The sequence below is a fragment of the Elephantulus edwardii genome, unplaced genomic scaffold, assembly GCF_000299155.1.
Source record: "Elephantulus edwardii isolate Elephantulus edwardi_28Jun2011 unplaced genomic scaffold, EleEdw1.0 scaffold00079, whole genome shotgun sequence".
Classification (NCBI taxonomy): Eukaryota; Metazoa; Chordata; class Mammalia; order Macroscelidea; family Macroscelididae; genus Elephantulus; species Elephantulus edwardii.
Genome location: NW_006399829.1, coordinates 11,158,049 through 11,179,214, shown reverse-complemented (window position 1 = coordinate 11,179,214; position 21,166 = coordinate 11,158,049). Strand labels below are relative to the sequence as shown.

The 21,166-nt window shown below is 40.4% G+C and overlaps 1 protein-coding gene across 1 annotated transcript; it reads left to right on the top strand.

Moving 5' to 3' along the window:
• Window positions 1-1,562: 1,562 nt before the first annotated feature.
• Window positions 1,563-17,462, top strand: LOC102857685 (granzyme A-like). Its single transcript, XM_006889593.1, has 5 exons — window positions 1,563-1,632; window positions 5,631-5,769; window positions 11,601-11,742; window positions 12,226-12,498; window positions 17,304-17,462. The coding sequence occupies exons 1-5, from the start codon at window positions 1,563-1,565 to the stop codon at window positions 17,460-17,462; spliced, it is 783 nt and encodes a 260-aa protein (XP_006889655.1).
• Window positions 17,463-21,166: the final 3,704 nt, after the last annotated feature.

Sequence of the window (21,166 nt, the reverse complement as noted above, 5' to 3'; positions counted from 1 at the left end):
AGTCACTGTGTCACTGCACCTTATCCAGGTCTTACTCACTTGCACTGTCCTTCACCACACCTGGCATCTCTTACTATATTCCGCTGGCTCCACAGTATGATATGCTTCGGGCCTTGAGTCTGGACCTATGGGATGATCTGGTAGGCAATTCCAGGGATGATATGGTGGTTCCAGTTCATTGTCCCTGGTTTCACTTATGTGTGAAAACACCACCGTGAGGTCAGCCTCTTCTGCACATGTCAGAATCATGAGGCACCAAGGTCCCTGGTTTTGATTGGCTTGGGCCTGGTCTCAGACACTTCATCTGATCCTTGTTCCCCATTGGCTGCCTGGGTGAGCTCCTAATAGTTCCATCCTACTGTTAACTACTCCAACATTCCATTCCTCTTGCCTCTCCTGCCTCAATCCCTACAGACACTATAATGTCAACTTGGAGATTCAGAATGCTCACTCATATATCAAGTTCATCCTTAGGAAAGAAAATTGTTCTTGTTCAACTACGAATTAACAAGCAAGCTAAGAATCATCCATCCTCCTATGTTACCGCCACTGGAAAAGCTGTAACCAAGCATAACAAGTGTTGGTGAGAATATGGAGAAGTTGGAATCCTCATACTTTGCTGATGACAGTGTAAAATGGTACAGTCATTATGGAAAACACATTTATGGCAGTTCCTCAAAATGTTAAATATAAGTGCCATATGATCCTGAAATTCCACACCCTGACATTTACCCAAAAGACATTTACACATATTCATACAAGACTTCATACACCTATGTTTGTGGCAGCACAGTGCATTACAGCCAAAAAGAACAACAACAATGCCTGCCAATTGATAAACAGATATAAAACCTAGCATATTCACATAACAGAATATTGTCTGGAAATACAGAATGAAATACTATACACGCTACAAAATGGATGAATCATATTATACTAAGAAAGTCAACCATAAAGTAAACACTAGCGTAATTCTAGTTATATGAAATAATTATAGTTATATTAAATGTCAAGAATATTAAAACCTATAAGCAGAAACTAGATTAGTGGTTGCCTAGACTCAGAATTAAGGTCATTAAAGGAAAGATAATGGGAATAATTGCTATTGGGTATAAGGCTTCTTAACATGATGATGAAAATGTTATCAAATTAAATTATGGAAATGTAAGTCTGTAAATATACTAAATAAACTCCATTCATTTATATTTAAAATAAGTGAAATTCCGTTTGTCCATTTTACCTCCATAAAAGTCAGCCTAAATGGAGGAAGAACAACCAGTTTCCCATAAAAAAGGAACAAAATTGTCAATGTCTCTGTGAAGAGGCACAGTCTCCTTGCTCCATCACTGTGTTGACTTTTAAGTCTTTTTAGACTCCATCTTGGCCTCCTGCTCGAGGCAAGCTTGCAGTGAGTGATTGTGATGAACAATTACTCACTGTTCTAACTTGAAATTGCAAAGGAGGAAAAAGCTACAACCTTTATATTTTCAATGTTCAGGTTCACAAGAGTGAAGAACACAAAAGAGATTTTCTCGTTGATGGATGTGGGGACACCTGCCACCATGAGGCCCTTCTGCGCGTTTCTGCCATCATTTCTCTCGTTTGTCATTTTTCTCCTGCTCGTTCATAAAGGTAAGACTGATTCTTGTCATTCATGTCATAGCCATTAAGTAAAACACAGCAAATTTCAATTACCATTTGGCAATATCAGCTGAAGGCACTTGGTTCGCTCATATCCACCAGCTGCTCCACAGGAGAAAGACGGGCATCTCTTCCCATATGATTTACGTCCTCTGAAAACCCAGTGGAGGGTCAGCTCTGAGTCACTTCCAACTGGATGATACTTAACCACAACTCACTCACTTGCTATCAAGTTGGTATTGACTTGTAATGAACCCTCACTAATTTTCTGAGGCTGTATATAACTACAGGAGATTGTCCATCTTTCTCAGAGCCCCTGGCAAATCCAAACTGCTGGAGCCTGGTGGCCTTTGGCAGTAACACGACTCTCAACGGACAGAGCCGCCAGACTCCCCAGTTTAATCTAACAGAACATATTTTCCCCCTGAGCCTTAGCATATTTAAGATTCATTCTTTGCCTTCAAAAATATGCATCTTTACTTTAGAACAACAACAAAAAATTCTACCTGCCTCTTTATCATTTCATCTTAATAACTTCTTTAGAAGAGATCATAAAGCCATTTATGTTTATTGCTACAAATACATAGGTAGAAAACTGTTAAAAAAAAATACCATGAAGAAATGGTCAAAAAGTTCTTGGGAAAACTAATAGTACTTTTAGGAAAGAAATAGTGATATATGAGGAAATTGAGCTCTTTTTTTTTTATGGTAAGCAGAAAGGTTACAAGACAAACAAGAGCTAGGCAGTAAAAATTAATCCAGAGTGATTCAAATTTTTATAATAATCTAAGCTAGAGTCTTTATAGGGAATTGTGATGGCCTAGTGGCAAGAAGCTGTGCTGCAATCCCAAAGGCATGTAGTTCAAGGCCACTAGCTGCTCTGCAGGTGAAGGATAGGCAAGTTCCTCCCTTGCGATTAACTGCCTCTGAAAACCCACTGGAGGATCAGCTATGTGTTGATTCCAACTCAGTGGTACATAACACAACACAGAGCCTTTATGGGAATGCATTAAGATAGTTGGGTAAGTCCCCATAAAAACTTTTGAAGAAATCTATAGTATTTCTTTATTAAGCTACATCTTTGATGTACTAAATGCTAAGTTCTGATTTTTAGGTGAGCCCCAAATGCCTTGGTTTGAAATACTGAAAAATCCACAGCATTATCCATGGAGGGGTAAGAGTCCCTGAGTAACTCTAAACTACCCTTACAGAGCTTTCTAGGAAGTGAAGATCACTCTGGGACTGGTCTGAACTGGCTTAACAAGCCACGTAGAACCAGTCATGAATTTGCTCCAGGGTCTGTCAGCTTTAGAAAGTAGGAAAAATGGGCAGAGACTGACAGAGCAAATTGTCTTGCCAGAAAATACTGGATAAACTCAGTGAGTTATCTTATAACTCAAGAAGAAATTTTAAGATAGTAAGATACATACTTAAGACCAAAAGACTGAGCACATTTTAAGTATGTCATAGTATGAAGATTAACAGATATACTAAATTCTGCACAAAACTAAGATGAAAAACAATTAAAAAATCATTTCTCTTTCCTGCAGAGGAAGCAAGAGCAGTTTGTCGTGCTCCACTTTGTTTTCTCTTCTCAGAGAAAGCGATGTGAGCTCATAAAGAGAACAGATACACAATGCAAAGCAAAGACTGACACGCAGGCCCAATGGTCTCAACCCCTCTAACCACTAAATTAATCTGGAGAATTTTGTAAATATGCTGGCATGCCAGCCCCAGGCCCACAAGAATTCTAACTATTTTTCTGAGGACAGGAATTGCTTGGGTTTTGTGTTGTCGTTGTCGTTGTTGTTGTTGTCTTAAAAAAAAAAAAAAGCTTCCCACTGTTCTGAATTCTAACCTAGACCCCTCTAGGAATTGTTGGTTGTAGGAAGGAGAGGCTTATGTCTGAAGTTGATATGTGTGCTCACCCAACATGGGACTCAACAACAGCCAATATTCTTCTAGAATCTGTAATTTCTGCACAGAAGGTCCAAAGATAGACTTTTAGGATCTATCTGTATGTGATTCTTCCCTAAGAAAAATTGGGATGTAAATGATGTTCTTTTGATTTCTGTGACATTCTAGGGCCTGGAACTTTGCCTTCCCAAATCCCTTCTAGAAATCAGTCACACTCTTACTTTTTGCTCACCCTCACCCTCATCAAATCTTCACAAAAGTCTTCTCTATCATCTGCCTTCTTGAGAATTTGATAATTTGTTAGCTTTAATTACAGGATACCAAGCACTGTGCTTTATTCAAGGAACCATAACACTTAGCCAGTGTTTACTTAGCCAGTGGTTAAGAGAGATACATTAGGATAATCTGGGAACATTTGTTCTAAAAGGGTGAAGCACAGAGAACATGTCACAAAGACACAAGATCCTCTCAGAATGCATGTATACAGTCTGTATTGAGTTTTGGTCTTATCATCACCTAACAAAAGGCCCAAGACAAGATGCAGCCAAGGTGCTTCCTTGGAAATAAGGATGGTGAGGCTCTGTTTCGTATTTTGGGCATGCCATTAGGGTTGGCCAGTCCTTGGAAAAGGACATCTTGGAAAGGTGAAGGGCCAGCAAAAGAGGATAGGATAGCCCTCGACAAGGTAAACTGACACAGTGACTACAGCAATGGATCAAGTATATCAGAGATGATGAGGATGGCACAGGATCAGGCAGAGTTCAGAAACATTGTTCATAGGATCACAATGAGTCATTGTCAATTAGACAACATCTAACAATACACAAATCATTGGAAATTTTACTGAGGCAAGATTCTATTTACTATTTTATCTCTCTCCTCTTCCCTCATAAGAAAAGACTTTTAGTCTAAGTCATGATGTTCAGACTGGAAATTAAAGTGGTGGTGGTTGTTATGTGCCGTTTAGTAATGGTAACTAACTATGACCCTATAAATAATGGCTCTGAATCCTGGCCTTTCCTAAGCTAGTCTCACCATCTCTGACACACCTGCCCCCGTTGCCACAGTCACTGTGTCAACCGATCTTATCCAGGGGCTTCCTCTCTTGCATTGACCCTCTAAGCTTCTAAACATAACGTCCTTCTCCAAGGACAATATGCCCAAAGTGTGTGAGACGGAGTTTCAAAATCTTTGTCTCCAAGCAACATTCTGTTTTAACCCTCTCTAGTGCAGGCTTATTTGTTCTTCTGGCAGTCCATGGTATGTTCAACACTCTTCTCCAGCACCACAACTCAAAAGCTTTGATTCTTCTGATCCTTGGTCATTGGTATAACAGATATTATTCTCTCAAATTTATAAATGCGAACAGTTCAAAGACCAGAAATTTCACATGGACCAAAGAACTTGTGGGTCACGTAAAAGGTTAAGTTAGTTCATAAGATTTTTCTAGGGAACTCTGGTAGCCTAGTGGTAAGAAATCTGCACTACAATCTCATAAGCATGCGGCTGGATCCCACCAGCTGTTCTGCGGGAGAAGGATGGACAATCTCATCCCGTGCAATTACTGCCTCTAAAAATGCACTGGAGGGCCAGCTATGGGGTGGTTCCTATCCAATGGTATACAACAACAAGACCTTTTTCTTGCAAGAGTTTGGAAAGGAAAGTTCTCAAGCTTCTAAAAGCATTAAGCTCCCAAATTAAGGAGATGAGCATGTTCAAGGTCTCGAACACCACCAGCATCTCCCATGACATTTGCCAATGGTTTAAATTTTGCTCCTTGCCTGATTAGAGGCTTCATGATGGTGATATGTGAGAGGTTTCCTACCTGATAATCCTTGGAATGGTCAATGAATTGGTTTCTCTGGGCAAAAAGCAAAAAAAGAGGAGACTTTCAAAAATTCAAAATTCAACAGTAATGGGATTTTCAGTCAGATGTCTAAGGACTACATGGAGGAAAAGAATATTCTCACTCAGACTACCTCTTCACCTGGGAAAATTGTGGTGGACCTTAGACACATGGTGTTGTGTAGAGCTCCTTGAGTAAAGGCTGACATTTTTTTTTTCTATTTCAGCTTTCTGTGCTAAAATCATTGGAGGTAAAGAGGTGGTTCCTCATTCAAGACCGTACATGGTCCTACTTGACGGGCCAGAAATCTGTGCTGGGGCTTTGATTAAGGAAAACTGGGTGTTGACTGCAGCTCACTGTTACTTGTAAGTGTTTTGGATCCTTTTCTTAATTGTAGATATAGTCTAAATTTGATGATATTAGTAAACAGATATTTTAATTCCACAAAAACTTCAGGAGATTGACATGGATTTCCATTACCCTAAATGTTGGGTACTTGTCCCTATTCCAAACCAAACCAAAAGTTCATTGTCATCAAGTTGATTCCAACTCATGGTATTCCCATGTTTTAAGAGCAGATTTTTTTTCTATAGGGGCTTTTGGTTATAAAGTTTTTGGAATTACATTGCTAGGACTCTGTTCTGCAGTGTCACTGTGTGGGTTTAAACTCCCAGCCTTTAGGCTATGCACTGAGCACAATTTAGGTCATGTGGGGCACATTTTCTTACCGCTATAGGGAGTTAAGCCCAGATTTGGTATAAAATAGTCCAGCCAGTCAGGGAAAGCGTCCAAAACATTTTCTGTAAGTCTTGGCTAGTGGCTTTATAAATGGTGTTGAGAGGTTTTCCTTCTGGTTATGCTGCATGACCCACAGAAATGATGATAGTCTATTCAGTGCCCCTCCAGTGCCTGAGCACAACTGTCAAGTTGCTTGTTTAAAATTTCTTCCAATCTCAACTTGGAAACTCGCTTTCTCTTATCAATCTCTCCCATCAGCCCTCTCCAAATATAGTATCTCCTCCACCCATAGCAGATGGTCCAAGATTATTTTCATTCTAGGCCATTCAATAGGATAGCCAATACCCACATGTAAACATAAATTGTTGTTTTGTTATGTGTTGTCGAATCGCCTATGACTCATAGTGACCCTATGTACAACAGCCCTAAACTCTGCTCTACCCTCCGTCAATCTTATTGTCTCTAACACACCTACCCCCATAATCCCAGTCACTGAATCAATCCATCTCATCGAGGGTCTTCCTCTCCTGTGCTGTCCCTCCACACTCACAAGCACAACATCTCTCTCCAAGGACTGGTCTCTCCTTGCAACATGTCCAAAGTATGTCAGACGAAGCTTCAGAATCCTTGCTTCCAAGGAGCAGCCTGGTCTCACCCTCTCTAAGATGAACCTATTTGTTCTCCTAGTAGTCCATGGTATATTCAATACTCTTCTGAAGCACCACAGCTCAAAGGCATCAACTCTCCTTTTATCATCCCTAGTCATTGTCCAGCTTTCTGATGCATAGCAAGTAATTGCAAAGACTAAGGCCTGGATCAGGCACGCCTTGGTCTTCAGATTGACATTGTTGCTCTTCAAGTACTTTGGAGTGATCTCTGACAGCACACTTTCCCAATGCAAATTGTCTTTTAATTTCCTGGTTGCTGGTACCAAAAGTCTTGATTGTGGACCCAAGCTGTTAGCAATCTCAATCTCTTCACCATGTACCATGATGCTGCCAATTGGCCCAGTAGTAAGAATCTTTGTTTTCTAACTAAAGATAAACAAAACTATACCTATAGTTCATTTGTGACTCTTTGCTCATTTCATAATAATGCTTTGTTTTGTCTTCCTGAGCTGCCCTTTTAAATCTTCTATTCAGCTCCTTAAGTTCTTGATTTCTTCCCTTTGCTTTGGCTTCTCGGTGCTCCAGTGCAATATTCAATTTGACATCCATCTTAGTCTTTTCTTCTTCCTCTGTCTTTGTAATGACCTTTTGGATTCTTCTTGGATGACATTCTTAATATCCTCCCATAGTGCATTGTTTTTCGCTCATTAATGTTCAAGGCCTCAAATCTTTTCCTGAGATAGTTTTTAAATTCAGATGGGATAGACTCAAGGTCAAACTTTGGTTCTTGTGGATTTAATTTTATTTAGCTTCAGTTTAAACTTGCATATAAGTAGTTGGTGGTCAGTTCCACAATCAGCACCTGGCCTAGTTTTCACAGCCAGTATTGAACTGTTTCAACAATTTTTCACACAGATATAATCAGTCAGATTCCTGGGTAGACTTTCAGGTGAAATCCATGTGTATAGTCACCATTTGTGTTTCTTATAAAAGGTGTTTGCAAGGAATACATCATGGATTGGACAGAATACTATCATTCTGTCTCCAGCTTCACTTCTGTCACCAAATCCATATTTTCCAACTACTGATCCTTCTTCCCTGTTCCCAACTTTTGCATTCCAGTCACCCATTATTATAAATGCATCTTGGTTGCATGTTTAAATTGATTTCCAATGCAAAAGTTGATAGACATCCTCTATTTCCCCCTCTTTGGCTCTAGTTGTTGGTGCATATACTTGACTGATGGTGGAATTAACTTCCTTGTATGTGGGTGGATGTCATCCTGTTGCTAACATCAGTGCGTTTCAAGATAGATCTAGAAATGCTCTTTTTAACTCTTAATGCAATTCCATTTTCCCTCACCTTTTCATTTCCTGCATAGTAGATCATATGATTATCTGATTCAAAATGTCCCATTTCAATCCATTTCATTTTGCCAATGCCTGCTATGTTAATATTTATGCATTTCTTCCTTAGCAATCTCTAATTTCCCAACATTCATATTTTCCACTTTCCATGTTCCAATCACTAGTGTCTATTTGCAACTGTCCCTCCACCTTTGTGATTCCCAATATGAAGGCTCAACCTCTGGTGCCATATCTGCTAATCTAATCTAACTGTGCTCTAGAGACTAAAATGCACCTGATTCATGCCATGATCTTGTTAATTACTTGCTATGCATCAAAGAGCTGGACAATGATTAAGGATGATAAAAAGAAGAATCGATGCCTTTGGGTTATGGTGCTGGGAGAGAGTATTGAACATACTGTGACTGCCGAGAGAACAAACAGGTCTGTCCTAGAGAGGGTGGAACCATGCTGCTCCTTGGGGGCAAGAATTTTGAGGCTCAGTTTCACATATTTTGGATGTGTTTCCAGGAGGGACCAGTCCTTGGATAAGGATAGCATGTTTGGAAAGGTGGAGGGGCAGCGCAGGAGAGGAAGACTTCAGATGAGATGGATTGACACAGTAACTGCAGTAATGGGGGTAGGTGTGTCAGTGACAGTGAGACTGGCTGAGGACAGGGCAGAGTTCAGAGCTATTATACTAAGGGTCACTGTGAGTCGCAGGTGGCTCAATGGCACATAATACGAACAACAGCAACATAGTTCGTTAGTCACCCTAGCCTTATTTTAAGTACTTAGTGGCCATGTGTCACAGGAGACTCGACGGCGTATAACAACAACATGATCATGTGCAATAAGTGCTGCCATATTGGACAGTGCAGATTTAAATACTATTTCATCACCAAAAGTAGACTCTGCTTGAAAACACTACTCTAAACTTTTACACAAGGCTGTACCCAGCTGACGTGCAGAGAAAACTCAATATAAATATTGGTGCATTTAATACTTGTCGTTGTTGTTAGGTGTCATCCAGTCAAGTACAACTCACAGTGACTCTGTGAGAAGCAGATTTAAACCCTGTCTTAGTCTTTGTCATCGTCATCATCTCCGACGTGCCCAAGCCCATTCCCTATTGCTCGGATCCACAACTGATATCCTTGATGCCAGCAGTAAGGAAATCAAAAGAGAAAACTTCTCAATTACTTGTTATGTATCTGAAAGCTGGATAATGACTAAGGACTACAGAAAAATAATAGATGTCTTTGAGTTGTAATGCTGGAGAAGAGTATTGAACAAACCATGACTGCAAAAAGAACAAACAGGTCTGTCCTGGAAATTGTGAAACCAAGATGTTCCTTGGAAGCAAGAATTTTGAAACTCTATTTCACATACTTTGGGCATGTTGTCAGGAGGGACCAGACCTTAGAAAAAGACATCATCATAGAAAGGTAGAAGGTGAGCACAAGAGAAGAGCCCTTGATGAGATGGATTGTCTCAGTGACAATGGCAATGGGGTCAGATGTGTTAGAGACAGTGAGATTGGCTCAGAATAGAGAAAGATCAGAGTGATTGTTCATAGGGTCGCTATGAGTCGCAGTTGGCTTGATAACACATAACTATAATATACCATGAAATACCTTTGAGTATTCAACAAAACACAAGTAAAATTCTTTACGATATCCTGTTTATCTTCTGCAGATCATCTTGCATCAGCAATTATACTCTTCCTTTCACAGCCTCTTCTAAATGCAGCTTGACTTTCTAGCAATCCCCTCTTATTGTACTGTTCTGGTAATTCTTTTTTCATAATCTTCAGCAAAATTTTCTTTCTATGTGATATTAATGATATTGTTTTATAATTTCTGAATTGTGTTGGTTCACTTTTTTTTTTGTATTGGTATAAATATTCTCTCTTCCAGTCTGTTGGCCAAGGAATTGTCATCCAATAACTTGACAGAGACTGCTGAACAACTTCAACACCGCAACTGTTTGTTGTATCACATCGGTATTCTGTCAATACCTTTTGCCAGTGCAAAAAAGTGCAACTTAGAGATCTTCTTTCAGTATCATTTGGTTTTGATCTATGCTATTCTATGAAATGGTTCCGTGCTGACCAGTTGTTATTGTTGGTTTTTATTACAGGGACTCTGCTGCATTTCTTCCATCTTCTTTTGCTGTCTCTCATATCATTCAATATTCTGCTCATAGGACAGTATTGCAGCTCGATGGTGATCTTCAGTTTTTAGAGTATAAAAATGCTGAGCATCTATTATAAGTAGACTAACAGTAATGATGTGTAAAGAAGAATCTTCACTAAAAGCATCTTTGCAAATGGAATCATGAATCAATGTTTATTATCTTCTCCTTCACTTAAGAGAGTTGTTATTCTTATTCATTTCCATCCAGCTGACTGCAATTCATAGCAACCCTCTCTGAACAGCAGATTTGAACGTTGCCCTATCCTGTGCTATCCTCACCATTTCAGATATACTTGAGTCCACTGTTACAGTCATTGTGTCAATCCTTCTTGCTGAGGGTCTTCCTGTCTTACTCCGACCCTCCACCTTTCCCAATATGATGTCCTTGTCCAAGGACTGGTCCCTCCCAATGACGTGTCAAAAGTATGTTAAACAAAGTTTCACCATCCTTGCCTCAAAGGAGCACCCTTGTTGTACTTGCTCCAAGACGGACTTGTGTGTTCTTTTGGCAGTCCATGAATATTCAATATTTTTCTCCAGCATCATAACTCAAAGGCATCTATTTTTTTTTTATTCTGTCATCCTTAAACATAGTCCAACTTTCAGATGGATAACAAGTAACCAAAAAGACCATAGCAGATGTGAGGGAGATCTGGCTGCAACATCTGTCACCCCACGGATCACCAGGGTTGGTTTGGCTGATCTGACTGGCTAGCTGGGTGTCCCCTTTCTCCCTCACTGATCCATGTGGGTCCCTCTTGAAGCTGTGCACTTAGCTGAAGAGGACTATCATACTCGATAGAAGGAAGACCGTCCTTCAGTCAAGGTTATATGAGTAGCTACACTCCCCAGTGAGAACCTCCAAACAAGTGCTCAAAAAAAGACCACAGCCTAAATCAGGCACACCTTAGTCTTAAGACTGACACCATTGCTCCTTGACACTTTGAGAGGTCTCTGACCACAGATTTTCCCCAACTCAATATGTCTTTTGATTTCTTGACTGCTGATGCCAAGGAAGTTGATGCACATCTTTCTGGCTTTTAACTATGAAATATTCCCTTACTCTATTTGGACAAAAGCCTGTTTAGTCTCAGTATAGGTTTCTCATGAGCACAGTTAAGGATTCTGGGTATTTCATTCTTCTCCATGTTAGCCATAACCTGCTGTGATCCGTATAGGCAGTAAAGTACAGATAGACATCCATCTGGTATTTTCTGCATTCAGCCAAGATCCCTTTGACATTAACAGAAATATCCCTTATACCCCTTGAATCAATGGCAGTTAAATGGTGATGTGTGTGTTTCAGGGATAAAAACTCCAAGGCCATCCTTGGAGCTCACACAAGAAAGAGCAAGGAACCAGAAAAACAAATAACGTCCATTAAAGAAGAGATTAACTATCCAGACTACAATAGGTACACGAAAGACGGTGATCTGAAACTTCTAAAGGTATATTTGTATCTTTGGCACTCTTCTTAGAAATCATAGGCTTTTCCACAGTCCACCCACATATATGGAGAACTTCCTTATAAAGAGGCTCAGCTAAGATAGTCTCTGGGAGTTGGATTGTTGTTGTTGTTGCTGTTAACTGCCTTGAGTGGACTATGACTCATAGTGACCCTATGGACAATAATCAAAACCTTGCCTGATTCTGTGCCATCCTCACAATCTCTGCAATGCTTAAGTCCATTGTTAAAGTTACTGTGTTAATCCATCTCTTCAAGGTCCTTTCTCCTTCTCTGACCCTCTAACGTACTGAGCATGATGTCTTTCTCCAAAGACTAGCCCCTCTGGACAACATGTCCAAGTAACTGAGATGAAGCTTCCCTCTCCTTCCCTCTAAGGAGAACCCTGGTTGGACTAGAATGTGAATATAGTGTGGGCATTTTAATTATCTCTCTGTCCTTATTCTCTGTGCATATCTTCCCACAGCTGAACAAAGAAGCAATTCTTAATAAATATGTAGAGATCCTTGATCTACCTAACAACGCAGAGGATGTAAATCCAGGAACACAGTGTAGAGTAGCAGGATGGGGGATGTATCAAAGCAATTTACGTAAGCCTTCAAATATTCTGAAAGAAGTCAACATTACTGTCCTAGAAAGAAAAATCTGCAATGATGAAAATCACTATAATAACAATCCTGTGATTAAACTCAACATGATCTGTGCTGGAAGTCTTCAAGGTGGAACAGATACATGTAAAGTAAGTAAAATAAGAGCTGATTTATTTAGTCATGCACATATAGAAAACATAAGGTCATGCTCTGTCTTGTCATAGCATTGGCTTATCCAGGGTCTTAGTGCTTTTCTGAAAGTTAATGATAAATCTCAAACAAATGCACTTATATCAAGTGAATTTACCATCAAAAATAAGAATCCATTGCTAAAGTGTTAGTTAACTCACTACATCTTCTAGAGTTTATACTAAAAACCCCTGAGAAGTAATGTCTCTTTTTCTCATTTTCCATGTTAACATAAAAATATGTAGCTTAGAAAAATATAACACTCAGGAGAGCTGAAGTCAGGATGCCTTCAAGGGCCCTCAATACACTTTTCTCCATCTCAGCCCCACTTCCTAGACTTCATCAAACTTCTTTCCTTTTTTAATAAAGGTGTGTGTGATATTCTTGCTATTCCCAACCCCAACTACGAATCTGGAGCAGGATCCCCACAGGTTACTGAGGTCAAGATTAGCCTCAGTGAACAAATTCCAGGTGCCACCCACTCCACAGAATGTGCAAGTCTCCAAATAAGTCCTTTGAGGAGAAGGGGAAGGGGCTTTTATAGGCAAGAGTAGGGAAAAACCCACATGACAGTGTGTTATACTGTGAGAACTGGCATCTCATTTCCTACCTCTTCAAGGACATAGCATCTCACCAATAAAGAATGGCTTGGAAGTAATGAAAGACTGGTATCCTTCAAAATCAAGGTCAGCAAATCCTATCTAAAGGGGAAATCTGCCTATAGCAACCTCTCATACTTTCTCTTCTTTGCCCTCCCTCTATCAGCCCCTTTGGGCATACAGGAACCCAGAAGCTATGTGCTCCTGGAACACCATACACTATCCTAAGGCTACAACAGCATCCCCTTTTCCTAGCCATCCCTCTGCCATTAAAGTTTATCAATTATTTTCCCATTCGTGTCATGCTCAAGTTTCCTAGGAATTGGCTTTTGATTAATTAAACCTACAAGGCACTTTCTGAGAATTACAGGCACTAGAACAGGCATAGGAAATATGCTTGTTAATGAGGGGGAAAAGAATCCCAAGTTCACATACAATTATTTACTTCACAGGCATAAGGTCAACTTTTGAATGAAAAAAGCTGATCACTGGTGTCTTCCAACTGTTGTTGTACATCCATAGGTGGGAACCAACCCATAAGTGATCCTCCGGCAGGTTTTCAGAGACAATAAATCACAGGGCAGGAGGCTGCCTGTTCTTCTGCCATGGAGCAGCAGGTGGATTAGAACCAGGTGCCTTTGAAATTGCAGTGTTTCTTAACACTAGGCCGCCTTCTCAGAAGTATACTAGAATCTGTCCCACAGTCTCGATTTACAGAGGCAAGAATCCCTAGTGGTGCACTGGTTAACAAGCTCTACTGCTAATTGAAAGGCAGTGATTCAAACCTATGAGCTTTTCCATGGAAGAAAGAAGTGGCAGTCAGCCTCTACAAAGATGTATAGTCTAAGAGGCTTTATGAGGCTTATTTACCCACTCCTATAGAGGGACTGTATGCCAAGGATGCATCCTATCTCCATACCTTTTCAACCTGTATGCAGAACAGATTATCTGGGAGGCTGGGCTCTATGAGGAGAAATGTGGGGTCAAGATTGGTGGAAGATCTATCAACAATCTGCGTTATGCAGATGACATAACCCTGCTTGCTGAAACTGAGGAGGACCTGAAGCGCTTGCTGCAGAGTGTCAAGGACTGCAGCCTACAATATGGATTGAGGCTCAATGTCAAGAAGACAAAGATTCTCACCACTGGGCCAATTGGCAGCATCAAGATGGATGGTGAAGAGACTGAAATTGTTCACAGCTTTAGTCTGCTTGGCTCCACAGTCAACACTCTGGGCACCGGTAGCCAGAAAATAAAAAGACATATTGCTATGGGAAAGTCTGCTGTTAGGGACCTCTCCAAAGTACTGAAGAGCAATGGTGTCTCTCTGGAGACTAAGGTGCATCTGATACAGGCCATGGTCTTTGCTATCACTTGTTATGCATCAGAGAGTTGGACAGTGACCAAGGAAGATAGAAGGAGAATTGATGCCTTTGAGATGTGGTGCTGGAGAAGAGTATCGAGAGTACTATGGACTGTTAGGAAAACAAACAGATTTGTCCTGGAAAGGGTTAAACCGGGCTGCTTTTTGGAGGCAAGGATTCTGAGGCTCCATCTCACATACTTTGGACATGTTGTAAGGACAGACCGGTCCTTGGAGAAGGACATCCATGCTTGGGATGGTGGAGGGACAACGTAGGAGGGGAAGGCCCTCTATGAGATGGATTGATTCAGTGACTGGGGTAATCGGGATGGGAGTGTCAGAGACAGTGCGATTGGCACAGGACAGAGCAGAGTTTAGGGCTGTTGTACATAGGGTCGCTATGAGTCGCCAGCGACTCGACAGCACATAACAACAATAACAGAGGGACTAGGGTAAAACCCACTGGAAAGCCAGCTATGGGTCAGTTCCAACTTACTAGCACACAATAACAATATGGAGACTTTGAGTCAGAATCAGTGGCACTAGGCTTGACTTAGTGCGTGTGTGTGTGTGTGTGTGTGTGTGTGTGTGTGTAGAGAGCGAGAGAGATGTTGTTGTTCATTACCATCAAGTCAGAACTGACCCTCCAGTGAGTTTTCAGAGGCAGTTCATTGCACAGGAGGAGATTTCCCATCCTTCTGCTGTGGAGATGCTGGTGAATTTGAACCACATGCCTTGGGGATTGCAGTGCAGTTTCTTACCACTCAGCCATCAGAGCTCCCTTATATATCCACAAACATAATTATATTTTTATATAAATTGTTAGGTGTCATCAACAGACCTGAACCTGTCCTATCCTGTGCCATCCTCATCATCTTTGACACACATGATTCCATTATTGCAGTCACTGTGTCTATCCATCTCATAAAGGATCTTTCTCTCTTTCGCAGACCCTCCCCCTTTCCAAGCATGATGTCCCCTTCCTAGGGAAATATACTGAAAGTATAGGAAACAAATCTTCATCATCTTTGCCTCCAAGGAGCACTCTGGCTGCACTTTTTCAAAGACATATCTGTTTGTTCTTTGGACAGTCCATAGGATATTCAGTACTCTTCTCCAACTCCACAGCACAACAGTATCAATTCTTCTTCTGTCTTCTTTAGTCGTTGTCCAGCTCTCAGATGCCTAGCAAGTGATTTCAAAGACCATGGCCTGCATTAGACACACTTTATTCTTCAAACTGACATCATTGCTCTTCAATATCTTAGAGAGCTCCCTGAAAGCAGAAATGCCAATGCAATACATCTTCTGATCTCCTGACAGCTGCTACCAAGTGTATTCATTATTGACGACTTCAATCTTTCTCCATCCATCATGATGTGCATATTGGCCAAGTGGTGAGGACCTCTGTTTTCTTAGTGTTGAGTTGTAATTCATATTGAAGGCTGTAGTCCTTTATCTTCTGCAGCAAGCATTTCAAGACCTCTCTCATTTTCTGCAAGCAAGGCTGTGTCATCTGCATAATGCAGGTTGTTGTTGAGTCTTCCTCCAATCCTGATGACACATTCCTCTTCGCTGAATACAGCTTCATGAATTATTTGCTCAACATACAGATTAAATAGAAATAAAGAAAGGATACATCCATGGCACAGACCCGTCACGATTTTAAGCCATCTTGTGTTTCCTGCCTCCTTTCAGACATTCTTGGTTTAGATATTACTGTTTGTCTGAGCACATTTAAGTATTCTGAAATTCCTGTTCTTTCTGGTTTATATATGCGGCTATAGCTATAAGGAAACCTAGAGAGGTCTGGTCGCCTAGTGATAAGAAGCTGCACTTTAATCCCAAAGGCTTTGACTCTACCAGCTGCTCAATGGGAGAAGGATGTAACTTACTGCCTCTGAAAAAAATCTCACTGGAGAGTCAGCTATGGGTAGATTCCAACTTGACAGCCCACAACAAAGCACAAGGAAAACTCTACATATTAAATACGGATAAATATGCTGACTCTGGAATTCCGGGAGAGAATATAAACTGACATAATAATTATCCTACTCTGGAAGAATAAACTAGCAGCCTACAGCTAACTCCATACCATCATTAACAGCCTCGCTCCTGTTGTGTCTATGAGAGTTTAAGTGTAATCCCTGGTTTTCCAGAGCTTCCATCTCAAGTTAGATCTTCAGAGAAGACTTAGGAGAAAACCTTCTGTCTACAGATGAGTAAAAGAGAGGTCAAGGTTATTTTGGACAATTATCTACTGAAGGAACCTGAAAATGGTTCCTTGATTTTCACTCTTTGCTTTAGTGTCTTATTTGTATTTGCCTATTTTATACCTTAAGACATTGTGGGGAAAAAATAAAAAGTCAACAGGAGAGACTCCTTTCTGAAAGTCAGAGGATTAGGTAAAGTGATCAGTGTCAAAACTATGTGATAACAAAATCTAGAATCCAAGTTTCGTTTCAAGTCACACCTGTTCATAAATAAATCAAGGGAGCCAACTAAAAAGAATAACATATTTCTAAACATTTCAGCTTTCCCCCCCCCCTTTTTTTTTAAATATTGAACGTTTCACGAATTTGCGTGTCATCCTTGCGCAGGGGCCATGCTAATCTTCTCTGTATAGTTCCAATTTTAGTATATGTGCTGCCGAAGCGAGCACAACATTTCAGCTTTTTAAGTGCTCGTTTTCACTTAAGTCAAAACAGATCTTAACTCCACACTAAATGATATAAAGTGGCTTCCCTTTCATCAAATGTCATGTTCAACCCTGATCCCAATCACTCTTCCTGTTTTCCTCCAGGGAGATTCAGGAAGCCCCTTGATATGTGATGGTGTTTTGAGAGGCATCACTTCCTTTGGACGTCCAGGAAAGTGCGGAGACTCTCAAGGTCCTGGCATCTATACTCGTCTCACGAAGGAACATCTCGAATGGATAAAGAAGATTATTGGGATGAATTAATAGATTTCTTAGACATCTCCTGCCCTCATTTCTTAACTTTCTAGTAATAAAATCAATTGGCATGATGCTATGCATTTCTCTCCTTTAACTCCCATAACTTTACAGCACAAATATCTAACAGCAAGGTGAAACAGCATAATATAGCAAGCTCAGAAGTAATGCAGAGAAGACATCAGGGGACAGATGTCACCAGTGATTTATCTGCGTCAACTAACATGAGATTTTTGGCCAAATTATTCATTTTACTTCTTCAGTGTGACCCAGCAGATGTGACACTAAAATCAGACCAGTTCAGAAGTACGTACAGTGAAGGGCTCTCCAGTTCTACAGGATGGAGAAACAGCCCATTGGTAGCATTTGAGTTAAAAGAAAGTAAGTGTGCCCTTCAAAGTTCACTATTTCATGATTGAATGTTCGTTAACAATTGTTACTCATATTTATATGCAAGAAGCTGTGACCATGGGAGACATAGAAATAGGAAAAGAAATGCTTTACACTATTACTCAAAAATAGATTAGGACTATAAATTAAAAACTATTGTGAATAAAATTTAAATAGTTGGAAAGTCAAAACAATTACACATCGGAAAGTCAGCCTTTGGAACTGGTAGACTGCACTTAAGCCTTGGAATATCTACGTGGTTTCTTGGTTCTGTTTGTCGCTGAACCTGTGTAATCGGCATATGGTTACAGAATACTGTAACTTCTCAAAAAACTCAAACACAGTGCTGTCCAGTCAGTTCTGATTCATAGCAACCTTCCATTGATTTTCTCAACTCCTAACCAGTGGAATCTGCCCACCTTTCTCCCTCAGAACAGTTGGTGGATTCAAATCCACCAGCAGCTCTGAGGGGGATAAAAATAGGCAATCTCCATGCAGTTTGCAGTCACTAACAACATAATGGTAGGTCTACTAGGAGTTGGTCAGAGCAATTGGAGTTAGTATTTAATAGTTAATTACTGTTATGTTACCTGTTAGGTTTTTCCTCCCTCCCCTCCCTAAAGTATTTGGACATCTTTCAAAACTACATTGCAGCCATCTTTGGCGAATTCTTGAACACACACAGTAATAAATGGCATTCAATTAAAAAATTTTAAAAAGAGCACCAGAAAGTGTAATGTGTGCTCTCTAAACAAACATGAGATTCCAAGTTAATTGCTCAGGAATAAATAAGCATGTTGGAAGTAAAATTTCACAATAATAAAACATTTCATAAATATATATTGTACTATGTTGATATCAAACAGATGATTCAGATTGAAAACAAGAATCTAAAACCACATAACATAATTTCATAATATTTCCAAAACAAGTTAGGGCTTGCTCAGGTGTGCAAGGGAGAGGGTGAGAGAGAAAGGGCATCCAGAGTGGAAGAAAAGCTCCAACGAAGACACTGCAACAGGAAATGGCAAGATGCAGATAGGATTTCGTGTAGGAAATGAGTGCAACATGCAGTAGAAGATAGTATGGGGGCGCAGGGGATTAAGTTCAAGGAGCCTTCATGGGGTCGAATTTAAGGTCCTATGTTGTGACAACTCGAAGTCACATAGTTAATGACAGAAAAAGGGCAACAATACAAGGCCCCTAACATCACATCCTGGACTAAGAACTAGAGGTCAAGCCCAAGGCTGAGGTAATGGAGAGTTCTTGGGGGTTTAATGAGCAGAAGATTGACAGGAAGTTGCACTAGGCAGTGAAATGAAAACCAAGAAGACTGAAGAGAGGAAAATCAATCCAAAATCAATACCAACAAAACAGTCATGAAGTATTCAGAAATGGCCAGGATATGGTGCAAGGGAAAAGTAGAAGGGGTAAACTGAGAAAGTACTGGAACAGAATAATCCAGAGGTTCCCAAGGGACAATATGGTAAGGATAAAGATGGGACCACTGAGAGGGAAACTATACTTTATATTATAAAATATAATAAAAATATGAACCAATTGGCAGTATCAGAATGGATAGTGAAGATACTGAGATTGTTAACAACTTTAGTCTGCTTGACTCAACGGTCAACACTCTTGGCACAAGTAGCCAGGAAATCAAAAAAAGGTATTGTGATGGGAAAGTCTGCTGTTAGGGACCTCTCCAGGGTACTGAAGAACAATGGTGTCACTCTGGAGACTAGGGTGCATCGGATACAGGCCGTGGTCTTTGCAATCATTTGCTATGTGTCAAGAGACAATGACTAGAGGGAGGATAGAAGGAGAATTGATGTCTTTGAGCTGTGGTGTTGGAGAAGAGTATTGAATATACCATGGACTGCTAAGAAAACAAACAGATTCATCCTGGAGAGGGTTAAACCAGGCTACTCCTTGGAGGCAAGGATTCTGGGGCTTCATCTGACATACTTTGGACATGTTGTAAAGAGGAACAGATCCTTGGAGAAGGACATCATGCTTGGGAGGGTGGAGGGCAGGCACAGGAGGGGAAGGCCCTCTATGAGGTGGATTGATTCAGTGACTGGGGTAATCAGGATGGGTGTGTCAGAGGCAGTGCCATTGGCACAGGATATAGCAGGGTTTAGGGCTGTTGTACATAGGGTTGCTATGAGTCACAAGCAACTCAACGGCACATAGCAACAACAACAACATATTATAGAAGAGCTGGTTCTTAGAGGATATAATGTGCATGTTTAGCTTACTTCTTAGCATATAGAAAACCAGTTACCATCAAGTAAATTCTCACTCAGAGTGATACTCTGTCCTACAGAGTAGAGCTACACTCCATTGGGTTTTTAGTTATTGGTTCTACTCCTCAGATCTGGGGTTACCATGAGTCAGAGTCAAATCAGGCATCAAACAACAACTCTTGAGGGAACCCTGGATGGGCTCAAAGTGTCAACAGTTCAATCAGTCAAGCATGTGTTCTACCATTTGTGCTACCCAAAGGGTTCACCTAGCATAAGAAATATTTATTAAATAAGTGAGTTGTAGCAGAGGCGTGAGGATGGAGAGGGAGGGGAGGGTGTTAACCATAGAGTTGCGCAATTCGATGAGTGGGGGTGGTGAAGGAAATGGGAAGGATCTTTTGGAAGAAAAATGCATTCAATGTATTCAAACTTTGTAAATAAATCAGTACAAAATAAAAAGGTAAAAGGAGCTTGCACACCGCACTGGACCTTCCTGTTCAGATTTTCTCCACCTTCAAAAACACTCATGACAGTAATGAGAACGTTTACTATACACGGAATTGTGTACGCTCTTCTATATGGGTGTGAAATCTAGAAGGGAGAAGGCTGAGAATAATAAGTTGACTAAAAATAATGAAACAATTTTTTAAAAGGAGAATAATGTCCCAAAGGAAATATTCAGAAGCACTCAGAAAAAAAGTGAGTTTGGAGCTTTGGAAAAAAATCAAAGTAGAAAGTACTTAAAAGCCTTTGGATAAAGTGAAAGGATGTGGTGAGATAGGAACTCTCAAACATTGTTGGTAGGATTGTAAAATAATAGAAACAACCACTCTGGAAGGCAATTTGGCATTTCCTTAAAAAGCTGAACATAGAAATCCCATATGACCCAATTATTTCACTGCTTGGGATATATCCTGAGAAAATGAGAACTGAGACACAAATGGAGACTTGTACACCAATATTCACAACCATCACAAGAACATAGACACATCCCAAATTTCCAAACACATGGAATGGATTGGAAAATCATGATACATTCACATGATAGAATACTATGCAGTATGCGGTCAAAAC

Bases quoted from the DNA above. Each gene is read 5' to 3' on its own strand.
- LOC102857685 (XM_006889593.1), top strand. From the start codon at position 1,563: ATGAGGCCCTTCTGCGCGTTTCTGCCATCATTTCTCTCGTTTGTCATT. The intron at 1,633-5,630 runs GTAAGACTGATT...TTTCTATTTCAG, and splicing joins TCTCCTGCTCGTTCATAAAG to CTTTCTGTGCTAAAATCATT. The intron at 11,743-12,225 runs GTATATTTGTAT...ATCTTCCCACAG, and splicing joins GTGATCTGAAACTTCTAAAG to CTGAACAAAGAAGCAATTCT.